Source organism: Megalops cyprinoides, chromosome 1, assembly GCF_013368585.1.
Source record: "Megalops cyprinoides isolate fMegCyp1 chromosome 1, fMegCyp1.pri, whole genome shotgun sequence".
NCBI classification, from domain to species: Eukaryota; Metazoa; Chordata; class Actinopteri; order Elopiformes; family Megalopidae; genus Megalops; species Megalops cyprinoides.
This window is the reverse complement of record NC_050583.1, coordinates 60,979,784-60,998,944: the sequence shown is the minus strand read 5'-3', so window position 1 is coordinate 60,998,944 and position 19,161 is coordinate 60,979,784. Positions and strand designations below refer to the sequence as shown.

At 39.3% G+C, this 19,161-nt stretch overlaps 2 protein-coding genes across 3 annotated transcripts; both read left to right on the top strand.

Moving 5' to 3' along the window:
* Nucleotides 1-51: 51 nt before the first annotated feature.
* Nucleotides 52-5,298, top strand: poll (polymerase (DNA directed), lambda). Its single transcript, XM_036542394.1, has 9 exons — nt 52-101; nt 534-664; nt 1,164-1,461; nt 1,905-2,025; nt 2,291-2,596; nt 2,881-3,054; nt 3,215-3,343; nt 3,846-4,014; nt 4,226-5,298. Exons 1-9 carry the CDS (start codon nt 82-84, stop codon nt 4,585-4,587), a joined length of 1,710 nt encoding a protein of 569 aa, XP_036398287.1. The 5' UTR covers nt 52-81; the 3' UTR covers nt 4,588-5,298.
* Nucleotides 5,299-6,533: 1,235 nt separating this feature from the next.
* Nucleotides 6,534-16,366, top strand: wbp1lb (WW domain binding protein 1-like b). Of its 2 annotated transcripts, none has more exons than XM_036532646.1 (4): nt 6,534-6,754; nt 12,476-12,578; nt 13,859-14,020; nt 14,563-16,366. In XM_036532646.1, the coding sequence occupies exons 1-4, from the start codon at nt 6,665-6,667 to the stop codon at nt 15,273-15,275; spliced, it is 1,068 nt and encodes a 355-aa protein (XP_036388539.1). In that variant the 5' UTR covers nt 6,534-6,664; the 3' UTR covers nt 15,276-16,366. The 2 variants fall into 2 exon arrangements, with proteins under 2 accessions (XP_036388539.1, XP_036388547.1); XM_036532654.1 differs by lacking the exon at nt 6,534-6,754 and adding an exon at nt 11,557-11,668.
* Nucleotides 16,367-19,161: the final 2,795 nt, after the last annotated feature.

The following is a 19,161-nucleotide window of genomic DNA, read 5'->3' as shown; positions in this document are numbered from 1 at the left end:
GTTTTTTTTTTTAATCAGTTCACTTCCTGCACTTGAATGACCCGGAAGTTGATTGCTTTAAAGAGTTGGTTTACCGAATGAATGTGCTGGATCCTCGACAGGTAATATAAATAGCGAGAGTAGTTTCGTTCGTTTTACATTTATTGTGCTTGCACTATAGATGTAGAATAGGTGGCTGTAGAAGTATTGCATGCCTGACATAACATTTGTATGATACCATTTTTTGCTTGCTATAGCGTTAGCTAAAGGGTTTTAAATTGCAAGTGGCTATGTATGGTTAAGATAGCAGCATGCAAGTTAGGGCATGTCCACAAACATGGAGCTCCCTTGGTAGTTTGCGAGAATAGTACGTAATATTATGCACCGCATTTTCCTACATATTTGTTGCTTTCTTCCAGCAATTCTTTCTGCATTAAATATGTTTTATTCGGAGATCATTTACGGTCATATTCGCAAGATAAGATACCAGGCCAATTAGTTTATAGCTAGTGTGTCTTTATTTTATTTATTAATTTATTTGTATTAATGTGCAGGGTTCCTCTATTCCTAAATCAAATGGAGCCCCATGGTATTGTGAAAGCTTTTCCGAAAGTAAAGAGGAAAGGTGCCTTGGGAGGGAAAGAAGTTCCTCCAAAGAAACCGAGTGTGGATGAATCTGTAGCAGGTATCCTAATCTTAATCTAACCACCATGAACAAAATCTTGTACCTGTAAAGTGTGTTTATGTGGGGGCTTGTGTGAGCCGTATCAGTTTTTAAGGTTATGAATGTTAGCTGACAACGTAAACTAACCTTATATATGATAATATTTCTGATTACAGTATAGATTGCACAGCAAAAAGGCGATTTAGTGCATTAATCATATGTATTGTTGCATTGTTGTAATCATTAATTATGAAAAAAATGAACACACCCGATGCTCACAATAACCCACTTTGGTCATGTTATTTATTTACTGGAGTGAATAATAAATTAAGATTATTTTAGTTTGAAGTCTGCCGTAACCAACATTGTGGCCTTTTGCCCTGTTTAAAGTACACTGTAGTCCATGACCTATCTTGTCAAACACACTCACAAAACATGCAAACATGCCATAACTTCTGTATTAAGGGCGTTATCTTAACCTTTTTGATGTCTGATCTAGCTGTGCTTTGCTTTGTTTCAGGACATTTGTTTAGTGGTGTGTCGGTGCACATCCTCCCAGCGGGCATTGGGAATGCCAGGTGTAATATTTTCCAAAGACAGATCACACAAAATGGCGGACAGGTTCAGTGCACACTCCATCCCAGTGTTACCCACATCATTGTGGATGACTCCATGGATTCTGAGCGTGCTCTGCGGTTACTAAAGCTTGACCGACTTCCTCCATCAGTGCAGCTGGTGAGGTGTTCCTGGCTTAGTCGTTGCATCACTGAGAAGACATTACTTACCACTGCTGACCACTGCCTTCCTGTTCCTGACAGGTATTTGGGAACACCTGTGAAAATGCTGTTTGTGTGTTTCATCTCTAACTAGTGTTTACCTAAATCCATGGTTGCTGTGAGTGATGATGAATTATGGCGTCTGTACCAATTAGTCTATTCATTGTGAAGGAATGACATTTTTAAAGGCAGATGACCATCCTGCAATGTCATTAACCTAAGTCAAGACATTAAGAAAAAGAAATGCAACTTTAGAAAGAACTTTACATAAAACAAGAAGGCCTGTAAAGTACACTTATTGATACAAAGGAATAACTTTAGTGATTTGCTCTAAATGTAACAGCATGACTACATTAGGGGAGGCTTCATTGTTTTTGGTGATTAAATCAAATGACTGCATGCCACAATTTTTAAAATTGACTTTCCCTTTATTATGGAATGTGTCCGATTCCACTTTCTGTATAACTGATGTTATATTTTGTTAGACATCTGGATGCCCCTAATGAGGAAGCACAAGAAGATAAAAGCAGTGGTAATGGATTCCCAGATGTTGCAAGTACAGTTCAACCAGAACTTGAAACAAAGCAGGATGACACATCGGAAGGGGTAGGGCAGCAACCATTGTGCATTGTGGATGGAATTCAGCATTACCTTTGTCATCAAATAGAAATAAGAAGTGCAGTCGCTGCAATAAGAAGTGACATTAAATTTTCACTAGTGTGCATGATCTGTTCACTCATTTTTTTTTGCCACTATAATACAGAGATGTCTTTGGAGAGAAGTGCTGTAGAAGTATTGCACAGTCGTAATGAGGTCCATTAAAACATTAAAAGAATTTCTGTTTGCTATCTGTTTCCCTCTGTTTGGAAAGTGTTCAGACAATAAAGATGATCTCACTGAGGAGGACGGCGTCTCGCAGAATGATCTGGATGCGCTCATCAACGGACTCCACCCCAGTGCTCAGACTTCCACTGTGGCAGAGCAAAGCCTCCCTGGCAAGTGGGTCTGTGCTCAGTCCTCTCAAACCAAGAACAGTAATTACAACAAGCACATCACAGACAAGCTGGAAGTCCTAGCGAAGGCATATACTCACCAGGGGGATAAGTGGAGGGCACTTAGTTATTCAAAAGCCATCAATGCCCTCAAAAGCTACCATAAGCCCATCACTTCATATGAGGTAAGTCACATTGATTATATTAGCTATTTATGCAAAAAAAAGTAGGTACTAACTTATAATCTAGTGTTCATAGGAGTGGATGTATATGCTAATATATAGTTGAGTTAAAAATGAAACATATAAATGAAATCATGTTAATGTGTGTAATTTAAATATATGTTTCTTGAGATACAGCAGTAATTGTGGTAGCATAATGAATTACACTGAAATTTTGTACTAGTAGTAAAAAAAGGCCAAAATAGACTTGATTTTTTTTTTCTTCAATGCACATTTTCCAATGATAGGAGGCATGTAAGATCCAAGGTATTGGAAAACGCATGGCAGAGAAAATAATTGAGATCGCGGAGAGCGGGCACCTACGCAAACTGGACCACATTGGAGAGGCAGTACCTGTGCTGGAGCTCTTCACCAATATCTGGGGTGCTGGGGCTAAGACAGCACAGTTATGGTACCAACAGGTTTGACAACCCATAATACAGTTAATTTGTACTGTAAATGATTACCTCTGGCAGTGATCTGTGTTTTTATCAAGGACTGTGCAAATTTTGTGAATATAGAGCTTTCATTTTGCTGCAAATAATATTAAGCAGCTTTCTTGTGTCCCTTCTGTAATGTAAGGGGTTTCGTACCTTGGAGGACGTCCGGTCCAAAGCAAATCTGAATCACCAACAGAAAATTGGGCTCAAACACTATGATGACTTCCTCGATCGGATGTCCAGAGATGAGGCAGCTGCTATTGAGAAGACGGTAACACCTTTTTCTTTGAAAAGTTTTACTACAGTGTGATATGACTTCACCTTTAACTAGACTCAAAGAGCACATTTAGTTTAGAACACAATGTGCAATGTGCATTTAAATTGTCTGGCATTGATTGTTTATTTTTGATTATAGGATTAGGCTGTGTGCCCAAGATCTCTCCCTCCTTTTTGCACTGCCAGTGAGAAAGCAAAGATCAGTTAGATTAAAATTTGTTTTAATTTCCTATCCTATCAAACTGGAATATATAAGCAGCTATTGACTTTCCCTGTCATAAAGGAGGGAAAGTTAAAAACGATAGCGAGGAAAGGAACTGCCATCAGTTTAAGCTCACACACTTTGGCTGCTAACATTTTGTAGATGTTCTAGATTCTGACTGAATTTTTGTATCTTTGTGTTTTAAGTTGTGCTGGAAATCTTGCTGTTAATGCGTCAGGTAGTCATCGTATGGTCATGTATTTATTTGTGTCCTGTTTATGTTGTACATGTATAGGTGAGGGAAGCAGCACATTCCGTGAACCCAGGTCTGCTAGCAATCGCCTGTGGCTCCTACCGAAGAGGGAAAGCCACCTGTGGAGACGTTGATGTCCTGATCACCCACCCTGACGGAAAATCCCACAAGGGTGTTTTCAGCAGAATTCTACTAATTCTCCACCAGAGTGGTATGATGTGCCCATATTTATATCCTAATATCGTAACATGTTATCACTGCAACACAATAATAAAACCCCATTTTTAAAGAATACAAAACGACTACCACTAATGGTCACATAACTTAAACAAATTCTATAGAGAGTTGTTGATTAAATCCGAGGTGTCCTGTGTTGTGACTAGGTTTAATTTAGGGGGCACACTTGCTTGTTTTCTTAACAGGTTTTCTAACTGATGACCTGGTAAGCCACGAAGAGAATGGAGAGCAGAAGAAATATTTGGGGGTATGCCGTCTGCCTGGCCCCGGGCAGCGGCACCGAAGGCTGGATATTATCGTCGTGCCCTACAACGAGTTTGCCTGCGCTCTGACGTACTTCACTGGGTCAGCTCACTTTAACCGATCCATGAGGGCGCTGGCCAAAACCAAGAGAATGAGCCTCTCTGAACATTCTCTGAATAGAGATGTACAGCGCCAAGGCAGCATGAAAATCTGCACAGGTGTCCCTCTGCCCACACCCACCGAGAGAGACATCTTTGCACACCTAGGTGTGCCTTACAGGGAACCTCAGGAAAGGGACTGGTGACTGGCAGCTACGCTAAGACTGTATCATAGCAGAGCTGCTGTTATGCACTAATCTTGACTTGCATCTCTCAAAAGAATTGCCAGAGGCTACTTTTTACCACAAGATGATCACATCTAGGGAGGAGAAGGGTTGCACGAACACACGTTCTAAATAGGTCTTGTAAAAATCTTTCAGCTGTGTTTTTTAGCTTTTATTTTGCATGAGGACAATGTCAAACCATAGTTAGGATAGTTGATTTTATTTTTAAGTGTACAAAACCCTTGGAGTATTGGTTTTACAGTGCTTGGACTGGGAAATAATGTTTTGGGAAGTATTGATGGGAAGGAAGTTGTTAGTCTACATAAAACTGAAGGGATGAGAATCATGAATGTCTGCCACTGTATTAGTGCTTTGTATGAAAAACACACTACCTGATACTACTTTGATAATTGCAACCTAACTCAATTCATCCATAAGAGTTTTTGATAGATATGTCTTGGACTCTCACATTTCAGGAAATATTTTACTTTTCGAATGACTGTTATAATTGATAAGATCATCACGCCTTTCTTCTTTTAGATGGCAGACCTTGAAGCCTATGGATTGTATTAGTTCCCAACAGATAACATTCAAGTCGAACCCTGCTCTACACCTTCTAGATGTAGACTTCATTGTGTATATTTGTTGTATGTTTACAGTATTTACGTTTAATACATAAACACTGCAAATGCTTAGCTGTAAAAAATATAACTGAATCTGCATTTTTATTATGTTATATTGCTTTTAAAATAAATTATGTATCCACTTGTAGTTGTTTGGTCCCTATACATACAGTATTTGCTACTTATTACATATATACATCATCTTTCATTTAGAAGTGCAGTGCTAACATAAGTTACAAAATTGCTTCCAATCCAGTGTACCGTGTGCGCCCCAGCCCCTATACCCACGGGAGTGGTATGTCAGTGAGTGCGACCAAATACTGTCGCCAAATTCTGACAATAAGGTAAACCTACCAGTCGTAAACATATTACTTTTCCTCTCGTCTAGGGGTTTAAATTCCACCCTGAAGTTTCATAAATGGTATTGCTCCTAGAATGACTTACTGTCAATTCACTTCTACGATTTAATGAGTGAAGAAATTATGTTAGATTTGCAGCATGAATTCCTCATGGTGTTAATATTTTATGATACAATTGAGCATCTGGGGTGCATTTGCATGAGGTACTAAAGCACGTCTATATTTTTGCGTCAGAAGTGAATTACACAGATGCTGAGTAATGTATGCTTAGAGAAATGACTTCTTTCTTTGTCAATATGCTTGGTTTGTATTAAACTTGATTTCCTTTAGTTTTCAGCGCATTAGTATGCATGTTTATGTGTTCTAACCCCCCGTGACTTATGTCTTCTTTGTGCCTAAAAGTTCAATTAACCTTAATCCTACCTCAAACCCTATATCCTGACTTTTGTCAGCATACTGTACTTGTATATATAGTACAGTCTACAAACATTCGTTTTTCATGTTATAAAATAATAAGGTGATACTGAGTAAGTCCCCTGTTGTGTGCAATATTGTTATATGTTTCAGTGTTAATCTCTTGATGTACTCATGTGGTAGATTAACACTTTAAGGTATTTTCGAACAATCAGGTGTTTATTTCTTGCGCATTATCGCATTGTAGTCCGAGGATGGTGGGGAAGAGTGTCGTGATAATTACAACATAATGAAACACTTTAAACAAACAAAAACACTTTGGCTAACACTAACCATTTTGATTTTGCAAACAATGTTAGCTCGGCTTGCTACGCTTTACACGCCGCACCCAAAGACCTAAAGTCTGCTTGATAGCGAGGCTGTGACTTGTATGACAGTTGGAGCAGCCAGTATGGCATCTTTTTGGACAGCAACACCTAGGAAGTGCCTCCTTGCACGGTCCAATTATTATTAGCAGAAGGCGGTGCATGTAGCCAGTGGCCCTTTACATGTCGCTAGCTAGTTAGCTACTTTATTAGCCTTCTGAGAGTCAAGGCAAGACTTCGAATATTTTCTTACCTTTTATACCCACGTATGTATTGACACCCAGACGGCATTAGGCTAATGAAGGAAACGGAGAGTATAGCTCTCAAAATGGGCTTGTTTCTGTTCTACGTTGGTCCTCTCAGATCTACCGAGACAACCACAGAGGAGGTAAGTTAACAACTCAGTGTGATAGTTCGAGCCATTGCTCGCCTCAGCTATCGTAGAAATGGGCACAGAAATCTGTTGATTGTCCAGCCCATTTCTTAAATACTTTTTCTGAGTTCCACACCTTGAGAAACTGCTAAATATCGTTGTAATAGAATGTATGTTAGTGGAAGTTATATTATTTTTTTGTTAAAATAACTGAGTAACCACCTAGCTCGCTGTCCAGGTTCAGATTGCAATCTGAATCTGGCTGACAGAGAATATCTAACATTATCTAGACAGCTAGCTAAATTCTATCGTAACATTCCCAGGTTAGCCAACTAGCTAGCTGTTGCACTATACTTTGTCTCGCCATTTTACACATTCTAGCCAGTTTAATATTAGCAAGCTCACAGGCTTGACATTGCTAGCTAAAGCTATGAAGAAATGTTTTCTGATTAGTCATCTAGTTAACGAACTGGTTATCCGGGTAGCGAACTATTTTCTATAATTGTTATCTGGTTATCTAGATACTTTGACTTGTACATTAACGTTATGCTATAGGTAAAGGCGATTGACTGCTGTGGACTGCAGTGTTGTGGTTCTTGTTGTTACTGGGTTGGTGTTTGTATTATTCGCCAGGCACAACAGAAATTTACAGTGGGGGGCGCACAAATCCCCTTAACAGTAAACACAGCTAGCTAGCTAATAAACTACCTGGCTAGGTATATGATCAAATAACGTGTTGACAAATTAGCTAACGTTAGCTAGATAACGTAGTTCAGTCCAAGTAATGTTCCTTGGCCCGTCTTAAAATAACACCTAGCTACTTAGCCGACATGAAACAAAACTAGCTAACTAATTCAACAACAGCCGAGGGCACATGGCTAACGTTAGTGGTTGCATGTGCTCCTTGTGTCCCTTTGCGTTTTAGTTTATCGTAATATCAGCAGAAACAACATGTGCTGCAATCAAACTGTTCCGACAAGCATTGCCTGCCTTTGTGTCGGTGAATATTAGTGGAATATTCGTGCTTCAGGTCCACAGCGTCTTATTATTATGAAAGCTGTATGCAGTCCAAAAATATAGCGTGATTTGTATAAATACATATTTAATAAGTTGGCCATATTGGACTTACCTGTTGTTACAGGAAACTAAAAAATAGGCTTGCTGTCAAATAACCTTACTGTCTTGCTCTGCTGTTAAAATACAGTACCTAATTGCCTGGATGCAGCTGTTTTGTTGAAATGCCAAATGTTGGTAACATTTTAAATTGAAACATTAACTATATCCCATTTTTATGGCAGGGTCCTCATTTGTTGGCAACGTAGAGGAGAGATTTTGGAGAGATTTCCAGCTTTCGAGGGTTATTGAGAGGGCTAGATAATGTGGACATTGCTACATCGCATTGCCTTGCGCTGGTTTTACAGCTGGTGTAAGTTGAGAGTGCTAGATCATTTACAACTGTGCAGTGTTAATATACAGTGCTATTCGTGAAATACTTGGGGAAAACCAATGACAGACTAATAGGGAATGCTCTGCTTACAAGAAACAGCCACCCTAGAAGAGCCAAATCATGCTGTACAAACGGCATTGTGAAAGAGTTAACCTTGTTTTTCCTTGTTAACTTGTGTCTCCACACTATGTCTCTTGTTTCTTCAGTATGCCTCAAATCCTTCGTATTTGTGAGTCTTCGGAAGAAATTTTTACATGAACACATTTCTATGTATTTTCCTTGCTTGTACATACTTGTTTGAAAGTTAATCTAATACAGTGAGGGTATTGTCTTACATTCATAGATTTTGTTAAGCTACTAGTGTACTAAAGTAAACACTTGCACTGTAAACATTCTCACTTATAAAATATCAGTCTGTGACCTGTTTCAGGTTATTGGTGATTTAATGGAAGAGTCCCACATGAGGATAAAATGAAAATATGGACTGTATTGATTTATTTTTTATTGTGTGTCATTAACACCAGGAATTTCATTATGCATTTAACGTGGAGGTCCACCTTGACTTGGTATTAGAAGTTGCAATTTGCTTCCAGTTGTTGCAAATAGGCTACTTTTGTTCTTCCATTTGACCCTTAGGACAGACGCTGAAAGTTGTAGTTAACTCCTGCACAGAGGCCCAATAAATTGACCTACTAGTTTGATGAGTATGGGAGTATTATTTTGTTCAGTATTAGTGATATATAGTAGATATGGAAGTGCATTACGCTAAAGGGTGTGTGAAAATGCCTGTGGGATGTTGCATGTCTACTGACTAATTACTCACGTAACTTTTTTCACCATAGGAAAAGGCTACCTGATGCTGCTGCATACATTAAAGAATTTTTGAAAGACAGTAGGCTGTCGCACAATAGTTATTTATAATAATAAGGATGGGATAAAAAAATAATTTGCCTCACTGGTGCATATACCCTCACACAGACACAGCCTTGACCAGCATATTCTGGTGTAGTTAATTATGTAACATTGAACAGTAGATTCCTCAAACGAGCACATTTAAACGAATTTAATGACATGTATAATTGATGAACTAGGCCTACACTTAAATGCAGTTTAGCCTATGATTTCATATGCAGTACTGTACTTATAATATAAGTGGCTACATACGGGTAGTCTGATTCAAAGGATCTGGTCGTCAAGCTCTGTATACAGTGTACTTTTCAACCTGACAATCACTTACCCACTAGTTAATATTAACATAAAGATATTTTAGTATTTATCATTGCAGTCCAATGTTCATAACTACATTTCATCATATGCCTTTGCAATCTGCTTTGCACACTAAGCAAGCTAGTTCGTGAATCTAGTTGAAAGATTTAGCTTGGTAGGTCAGGTTATGTTTCAGTTATTAGGCTGGTCTGTGCTTAGACCTTTTATTTTATAAGATGTCACTACTTTGAGCGAACCCCTCCAGCCCAGTTATCTACACAATAAAGCTATAACCCAGTTTTTCCTCCATGAGGACTGTGCTGTTTACACAATACTGCTTTTTTTGGGACTTTAATGCATAGCGTGGACTGTATTATCAGGAAATTATTTGATAATTTGTTTTCCACAGTTATGAAATTGTTTTGTGTTTCAGTTTAATTGGTGTTAAGAGAGTTAAGCATATGAAAAGTGTTTTGTTTCTGAAGGTATTACATACACTTCACAGTGCAGTGTTCATCATGGATTGGAGTGGCACAGGGAAATTAATTTTAAGTTTTTGTAAGGGAAACACTGGATTACTCTTGAGGGACAAATATAGGCCATGGCTAATGTTTTTGACAGTAATAGGCTAATGGTAAACTTGTAGATTTTTATCAGTGGCAAATTTCAGCACTTTCATGTTAGTGTACTTTCATGTTAGTGAAATGTCATGATGTCCTTTCATTAATTACATTCATTATATTGATAATTATATCATTATCAATTACAAGTAAACAAGACAAATATTGCAATTGTAGTGTAACTCACCTGTTTGCACCCCATATCTAAATGTATCCTACCTCTTTAATAATGCCTTGGAAATCAAAACTGATAGTTATAAGCAGAACAATCCATACATGGTGAATTACTGATGGATTTCACTCTAAGTGACACTGGTCTCATCCTTCTGTCTTGCCATATTTTGGGAAAATAGGGAAGCCATATCATACGTAATGTAGTCCAAGTATTAGAGTCTGTGGTGACATTTGGTGACATTTATGCTCGTTCTGTGGTCGTTTCACTCAATAAAATTCTTTTAAATGAGTACTTTCTGGTGCAGTAACCTAATCTCCATGATCTTTAAACATAAGAAAGGAGGATGGTATGCCAAACCAGTTTTCACAGCAGTGGAATCTCATCAGTCTAGATACGTTGTTTTACTTACTGTTTGGGCGTCTTGACAAAGATGTGTCAGCAGTCCAAAAATGCTGCCGATTGAATGTAATGAAAGACAGTTCTTCTCCTGCACAATTGTAGTATTAGGCTGTTGGGTAGCCTTTTTTCTTTCATAGTATGCTTGAGCTTTTCTGATAATGCATTGTGTGGTTGGGTATGATACTTCAGTGCCACTGACCTTTAAATATGTATACCTGTGGGCTGGTAAACTGTGACATCAGGTTCCCTAGTAACACTGCTCTGGGATTGAAATGCAGTATAGAACAGAAAATAAACATGCTTTCCAGAGTGTGAAAGTGAATCAGTGTTACAGATTCTTCATGTAATACCTCTACTGATGTAGTCTGGTGGTTATTGACATTCCAAAAAAACATATTCACAGATCTAGATTTGGTAGGCCCAGTTGCTTCATTCACCTGCTGTGCTTTACCTCAGATGACTCGAAGAACAACATGGCATTTTCAAGGATATGTGAGAGGGTGCACTGTTCTGTCAACACATATTTTAAGAAAATATTTGGTTTGTTTTTTTCAATGCTGTTTCATTACCAATTGAGGTAATAGATTATGTTTAAAAATTCCACTTTTTTGTTGACCTCATGAGTAATGACTTTGTAACAAGTTATTTTCTGTGGAATTTGATGTAGCCATAGATTTGTAATGGAGGGTATGCTCAGGATGGCAAACGTTTTGGTCCAACTGACACCCAGCAGTCCGTTCGGTGAGTTTGGGTGGTCACATATGGCATGCTGGTGAAGCCGTTCCCCGTCTGAGAATGTCTCCTGGGGACAGGCCGTGTGAGCTAGGCCATGCCTGTGTTACCCTGTTTACACGCATTCCCTGGCACTGTTTCCAGGGCTTTAAGTGCAGGCGGAGCTCTGTATTTAAATAGAGACTTCTGGCTTGCACCTCACACTGCAACACTGCTGGGAAATTTCAGCAGAACAAAACAGCAGCCTCCCACTCGGGCTTAGCTCGCACTTTCACTTCTCTTTCTCCCTCCGTTATCTCTGAGGGGTTTGCCACTGGAGCATCATGCCTTTCCTTCAAAGAATGAGACAGGTATTGTTATCTAAAGAGCGAGTAGAAACCGACTTCTCTAAATTTGGGTTTGCCTTCAGGATTAAAATGTATTGTTCGCAAAGGATGAAAGATCCTGAAAGATTCTGTTTTATGATCCTGGCTCAAGCTTTGGGGATGGCTTTGATGGTGACGTTTACGTGTGTTAACTTTGTCATTTGGCTTGACAGATCTCTAGGATCAGCGGAGGGTCTCATTGATTTATCATTCCATGGCTTATCTGATTGTATAAAGGTTAGGGGCTATGGTGGAGCTGTTGTGGAGTTATTAGTATAGTGTACTGTTGAAACACTGAGGTTTGGAACCACCAGAAAGTCACCCTGTAGAGAGGTTCTACATTGTGAAGAGCAAAGAATGGTTTGTAATGGAGAATCGGAAGTCACAACACTGCAAAACAGCACTTTCATATCGATTAAGCATAGTTTTCATGAGCGGGCAATATTTTTCTACCTCAGATATTTTTCCTTGCTGCTGTTGTAATTTTATATTGAGGTAAGGTATGATGATGTAGAGTAAATAAAGCAGGAAAAAATTTTATCATAGATCTGTCATATGTACTTGACTTCAAAATTGCTTTGTACAGTAAATTAATCAGTGTCCTTTCCTAAATAATTGCGTACTGACACCACAAAATGCTGCTCATGCTAATGAACAGAATATATGAACCGGAATTATATAGATTTTTCCTCATGCTTTGATCCCATTAATTTGGTTTATCTGCGTGCTCGGTGTCTATATTCTTTTTTTTTTAATTTCTACATTTGATTTTATCGTCTGTTTTTCTTGCAGAACAGAGTGCTCTGTGAGGGTGTGAACAACCAGAGCTACGTTTGTGAGGTTGGACACTGCTGCGGGGAGTCACAGTGCTGCAGTTACTACTATGAGCTGTGGTGTAAGTCCTATGACCTGTTATAGCAAACTTTCCAGTATTTTTCCTCTCACATTTAAAAATGCTCGCAAGATATGACTCCAGACCAGGTTCCAGTCACATACTATATTTGACATTCCTTGAGCACAGGGGGACCGTGTCACATCCCCAGGCTCTAACAAAGCTTAGCAATTATAGAAAATTGTGCTGTTGTAAAAACAGTTATATAAAAATACTGTTCTGCAGTCTTCATGGGTAATTTTGTTTTTATAAGTATATGCAGCTGAGTGATTTCTTAGATGTTTTGGACAAAACCCCCTGCACAGTTCAAGGAATCTTTATTCAGTTTTTGCTCCTCTGTTGTTTTTAAGATACCCTCTTGAGCTTTTCTGTGCTGGTCTCTGTTCCTTCAAACCTCACCCTTTCTCCAACAGTATTATTTAGTGTTTCTCTGTTTGCCACAGTTGTGGCAACCATCTCTGTTGGTGTTGATACCATACCTCATTCTTTGTCACTTTCCTACAGAGTACTTCCATACCAACCTACCATGGATGATTCACACACCTATTTTCATGTTTTCCTATCTCTGATTTACACTCAGCGGCATCCTGGTAGCTTCATTTACCATCAGGTCATAGCATTCTAGGGACAAGGGAGGGAAAGGCAGAGTCCTGTAATGCCGAACTGCAGCAGTAATCGGCAAATAAGCAATTCACGTATGCTTGTTTTATGCTTTCATCATTTTAAATATAGACTTCATCAATTTTTTTTTCTTGCAGGATAAAGTAGGTCTTCTGTTTTTGTGTTCAGTCATGAGTGTGTTAGACTCACTGTACCTCTTGGATTGTGAAAGGACTTTGAGAATAAATTGTTTCCCTTCTCATTCATTTGAAAAGCCACTGCTTTTCATTCAACTCAATGTTTGATTTTTTCAGTAAAACATACAGTATTAATGGACTGAACACATTTTTTCTCAAAGGGCAAATGGACTTTTTAATTCTGTTGCAAAGACATAAATTAATGTAGACGAGGACAAAACAAGATGGCAAAAGCAGTCACAGTGTTATATAATGAAGGGGAATTTCCAATTTACAAAATTCCACATGTGTTTCCTAGACAGCCCCTGGTAGTTACAAATGAGTGTTCATATCAGATGTCTTCAGTTAAAGAACCGGGGGCTGACAGGGAGAAACTTTAAAGGGACAGACAAAGCCGCCGTCGTAGTAGTAAGAGTTGGACAGTGAGCCCTGTACGTGTTGGGAGTGCGGTTAGGGTGCTCTGACTGGTGTTTTGCGGTTGGCCAGGGTTCTGGCTCGTCTGGGCCATCATCATCCTCCTCAGCTGCTGCTGCGTGTGCCACCACCGCCGCACCAAGCACCGGCTGCAGCAGCAGCAGCGGCAGCACGAGATCAACCTCATTGCCTACCGGGAGGCACACAACTACAGCTCCCTGCCCTTCTACTTCAGTAAGACACCCGGGCTCTCTCTCAGCGCCCTCTGTCATTAACCTTCAGTGAACGGCTTCCCTTTTTTCGCCGATTTCACAATAGTATTGATTCAGCAGTTTCTGAACATAACATGAAATATGATAGGTCAGCTTAGTCTAAATGTGTCACTGAAAGTTAAGGACACTGTGCACTGTGGTTAAATTGAATCTGGACCCTAGTGCTTGATTCTCATCACCATATTGTCTTCAGCTTCACATAAATGGATGCAGGCTCTTGGATCATTAATGTTTCTACAAATAGTTGCATCTCATTTCTGAGCTCACACTGTAGAACCTATTTATCACTTGTTTAATGCCCTCTGAATACATGTTTCCTTTGCAATAGGAAAAAAGACAGAAAACCTACATGAACATGGTCAAAAGCTGACTTCTGACTTATATTTTTGATAATAAATCTTTTTTCCCCTACACAGATAGATTGCAAAGCCAAAAATCTTTTTGGTTCGTGACAAACAATATGATGTCCTATAATTGCCATCTTTCTTTTTTCTCTTGCTCAAGGGTTTCTACCAAGTTACCTCCTGCCTGACTATGAGGAGGTAGTGAATCTCCCCCCGTCACCTCCTCCTCCATATAGTGCCTTGAACACAGGCCAGCCTGCTGGTGCCAGCCCTTTGACTCCTGAGCACCCAGATGGACTGAATCCTCCTCTGCAGAACACTCCAGTCCCTCCAGTAACAGACACGCACTCTGCAAGGCCTAGTATCGAGGAGCTCAGCCCTCCTATGGGGTACAGCCAGAAATCGAACAGCAAGCTCCACGTGGACCTGGAGCAGTGTGGGTCGGAGCACGTTGCCACGGCCGAGGAGCTTCCGAGTCAGGAGAAACAGGCAGGCGACCACAAGGAGCCGCTTAAGGACTCGGGTTCTGAGGCCTGCCCGGACGACAAGGAGAGGAATGCCGGGCGGCACCGACGCTTCACGGGCGACTCGGGGATCGAGGTGTGTGTGTGCAGTCGCGAGCAGGAGAGCGAGGAGCAGAAGGAGATGGAGAGGCTGCTGAGTGACAGCCTGGAGACCACTGACTTCTGTGACGGCTGCAGCTCTTGCAGCCACGCCGCCTCCGGAGAGGCGGAGCCAGCCCCAGCCTCCCCAGAAAGGAGGGAGGACCACAGAGCAATGCCCCTCCCACGGCCCCCAGTCTGCCTCCTCTTGCACACTATCAGTGAGCAGGAAGGGCCGCACCAATCTGGCAACACGGACCCCCAAAGCTGAACACAAGCACACATGGACTTTTTGTTCTATTTCCTAACTGTGTGGATGTTGTGTGTGTGTGTGTGTGTGTATGTGAGTGAGTGAGGAGTAGGGAGTTTATACCAAACTCTCTTTTCAGTCCAATGAAGCCTTTAACAGATGTACAGTAGCACTTTCCTGCTTGTCGCCTGTCACTCCGAGAGGGTCATCATTAGGGAAAGATGAGGGGTTCACAACTATGGGAAGGCACATGTAGTAATAATTTAAAAATACCAGTGGTTGTATACTGCTTGCGGTGTTGTATCTGCAGTTTATTTACATGGCATGATTCAGGTGCTGCAACACGCAGTAATGGGAGGAGATCTCCGATCACTGTCTGGATACGAGACAGAACAGTAACAGCAATTCAAGGGACTTAAGGTGCTGTACAGTCTTTTGAAACCTGTTGCTGCACTATACAAAGCAGGCAACCGTTAATTGCTAGACAGAGGAACACCATGCATTCCCGGTGGGGTCTTCTCTTCCCCCTGTTGCATTATTACCAAATTGCTTGAATTCTATGCTTGATTAAAGTTGTAATGGGGAAGCAAATACGTGCATTTACCAATGGATATGTTTAGCTATTAACATTTTGCACATTGTATAGCCTATTTATCTATAACAGATTTGTTGAGGCTTAGAAATCAATCAAATAGCAGTGCGGTATCTGTACATCGCTATCTTAAATCACAGTAAACTCATTTTTGTAGATTAAAGAAATATTGATTGAGTAACTTAGTACCATTGAATGGTGATTGTATTTTTGAGAACATACTGGTTTCCCCGCAGTTGTGCTCCACACACGTGGCCTTTTAGTAGTAGTCATTAGTGTAGATCTTCAATGTGATGCAGACTTCTTACATTTGTAACTCAACTGGGCAAAGAAATAAATGCCAATAGTTACATTGTCTCCAAAGACCAAATGTACTGCTTATGTAGTGTGCCTTTGGCCACAAAACAGGTGCTTGAAGCTTCAGATATGTTTCTTTGATGTCAAAGAATCTATGCTCTAAATGTGATTTCTTCTTTATTTTTGTTGAAAGCAGTTTGTTTTCTTCCACGTTTAAAATTAATTGGGGGGGGGGGGGGTGGGGGTGGGGGGCTCTTATAACACTAATACTGAATTGTTTCAGTAAAAAAATGGTTGGTTTTATCTTCCTTGACATTTGTATTGTGACACATTAGAATGTAAACCAAATCATACTGTTAACAAGAAAATATTGTAATATTACAAAAATTCAGAATGTTGGTGATAGCTGTGGAGAAGTCGCTATAGGCATTTTTCTTGCCTGCAATGTTGCATGTTAAAGTTTTTGGACTGTTGGTCTGCATTTTCCACAAGGGCAGAGTTCACATGTTGTCAGTGTTACTTTGGAGATTAACTTACCGAGTGTTAAAATTGCTTTAAAATTTGAAATGCAGTATATTTTCTGTCAGCCTCAAAATGTGTGAAGACAAAGTATGCCATTGTCCTCCCCCTTCAAAAAAGAAGAAATTTAAATCCGTTGACATGAAATTATACAAAGTTGTAAAGGAGGCCAGAATATTTGTATTTAACGTTCATATTTGCCAGTCATTCAGATCATTTTAACCCCTTTTGCAACTAATGTTAGAATGTTATCTGCTTCACAACACATTACTGGATGTAACACAGTAGTGAAGCACGGAAGCTTATTTGTATTAATGTCTGTTTGCTTCTCCTGTTTTATGCACCTTACAGATCTTCGGAGAATAACTGTTAACATTTTATTTGTCTGCTACGGATTACATTTTCTCTTTTAGCTTTCTGTTTTCAGATTCTCACACAAAATCTGTCAACTAGGTAGAGACTAAAAGGCTCGGGATTACTGGACCTTTTGTGTCAAAATTGAACATTGAGGCAGAAGGCCCTCCAGTTTTTTAGAGAGCCAAATGCTTAAAGACATAGAACAAAAAGGAAAAAAAAGAGAGAAAGAGGAAAAAAAATTCTACTTTGCAAATACGTCTTGCCCAAGAGACATACTTAAGAAGTCGAAACAACATGTTTTCAAGAAATGGGGAATAGTGACCTTCAGTGATTCACAGCAAAGCGCTTACTGGGAAATCAAAGAGGGAAATTACAGCTGTTTCATGCAACCACAAACACCAATAATAGTAACCACTAATGTATAGTCTAATTCTGGGGGGGATTCATAATGTTTTTAAGAATCTATGCATTTATGTCAAAATGAGAATTTGAGGAAAACTTTGCTATGTTAGGGATTTGATATGTTAAGGACTATACAGCATGTTTGCCCCTGCAAGTCCAAACCCACACTGTATGTTTATTTACATCAGATTGTGCTTTGGTCATTACCAAATGCAAATTGTTTATGACCTACCTGCTGCTGGAAACTAAACGATTTGTAACCTCATCTTTAAACCAAAAGAAGCTATATCCATATCATAAGCCATACTTTTTTCTAGTCATTACATTATTTGTGTCAGCAAATTTTAGAAATGACAAATAGTTCTTTTTTTCAGGTAAAAGTGAGACAAATTGTCTGTCATTTTGGCCTTCAGTTAAAAATGTTATTCTTGAACCATTCACATATTTTTTAAATTCTGTGACCAAAAGGTAGTGTCTTTCTGGAGTTTTAGTTAATGAAATTTGCTTTTCTTTGTCATACTTTGGACAGACTTGGTTTTATCTGAAGAAGCTGCCCTTTGTCACAAAAATCCGCAGTGAATTGTGGGCATCTTGTCATAATCATCACTTTTCCAGAAGGTGATAAATTTAACACACTAAATTTAATATTGTGTTTTTCCTTTTTGTTTCATATAAAAGCCATTCATTTCTGAATGTAAGCCTTGTTAATATTTTAAAAACAGCCAAATCAATGAGTAACAGGATTGTTAACTGTTAAATAAAAATAACATGAAAACCCAGAATGAATTTCTTGTGTCATTAAGAGCTCAGAGGTAAAATTGTTTTGTGTTAAATATAGGTATTGTTAATACATTAAATATATTTTTATGAGAGTAGAACTGTTGACCTAGTTCCCTTAGTCATGTACAACTGTGAGCAAAGTATAAAAAATGGTCATTTTTTTCTTCAACTGAGACATTTATTTTAATATTATGGCATAAAGTGGCAACTATATACAATTTTTATATATTAATTATATAATAAATACATGAAGATTTCTTCTAAAATATGACATGAATTCTACGATTCTGAAAAAGAATGTTTGAGAGTAAGGTTGTGGTTTTTGATGGAAAGTATATTGTTTGAAAAAGTTAAACTAGCAACCATATTGGTTGCTTCAGCCAGGCGTAATGGGGCAACAGTACTGTGGTTTGGCTAGCTAAGTACATCCTTCATTTACAAACTAAATTTTAATGTTAACTCCCGAGGAAAAACCCAAAGACTTCTGTGTGATTTTCTAGCATGCACCTAAGGTGATGGACAAGAATAAACAGGACATCCCTATGATGCAAGAAAGCTCACTACACAGAAATGCATTTACTTCTTTATTGACATAATCAAAAATGTACTGGTGTTCTGCCCTTCGCCCAGATAAGAATCTAGATAAGATATATGGCTTAACAATTTGGACTGATTGCAATCAAAATAGCGGCCTTCATCCCCACTAACCCAGGGAAGCCTGGTAGGTTTGACAATGAGAAGTTATAGTTCCCAATGAGAGTCCAAATATTCTACCTCTGTATCTGTAGAAGTACTCCACATTCCACACAGAGAGCACTTCCACAGCAAAACACTGCAGGGACCAAGATAAGAGGAGGAACAGCACAGCTCTCCCTCTCTCAAGGCCTCTCTGAGTCACCCCCACACTTCTGCCCCGTATGACCACCAGCATGTGTACTCTGATACCCTCTGCATCCAGAC

What these genes read in the sequence shown, in the direction of transcription:
- poll (XM_036542394.1), top strand. Translation starts at nt 82, where the DNA reads ATGTGCTGGATCCTCGACAG. An exon ending in AGGATGACACATCGGAAGGG is followed by an intron (nt 2,026 to 2,290) that starts GTAGGGCAGCAA and finishes CTGTTTGGAAAG; the next exon opens with TGTTCAGACAATAAAGATGA. An exon ending in ACTAATTCTCCACCAGAGTG is followed by an intron (nt 4,015 to 4,225) that starts GTATGATGTGCC and finishes TTTTCTTAACAG; the next exon opens with GTTTTCTAACTGATGACCTG.
- wbp1lb (XM_036532646.1), top strand. Translation starts at nt 6,665, where the DNA reads ATGAAGGAAACGGAGAGTATAGCTCTCAAAATGGGCTTGTTTCTGTTC. An exon ending in CCGAGACAACCACAGAGGAG is followed by an intron (nt 6,755 to 12,475) that starts GTAAGTTAACAA and finishes TTTTTCTTGCAG; the next exon opens with AACAGAGTGCTCTGTGAGGG. An exon ending in TTACTACTATGAGCTGTGGT is followed by an intron (nt 12,579 to 13,858) that starts GTAAGTCCTATG and finishes GCGGTTGGCCAG; the next exon opens with GGTTCTGGCTCGTCTGGGCC.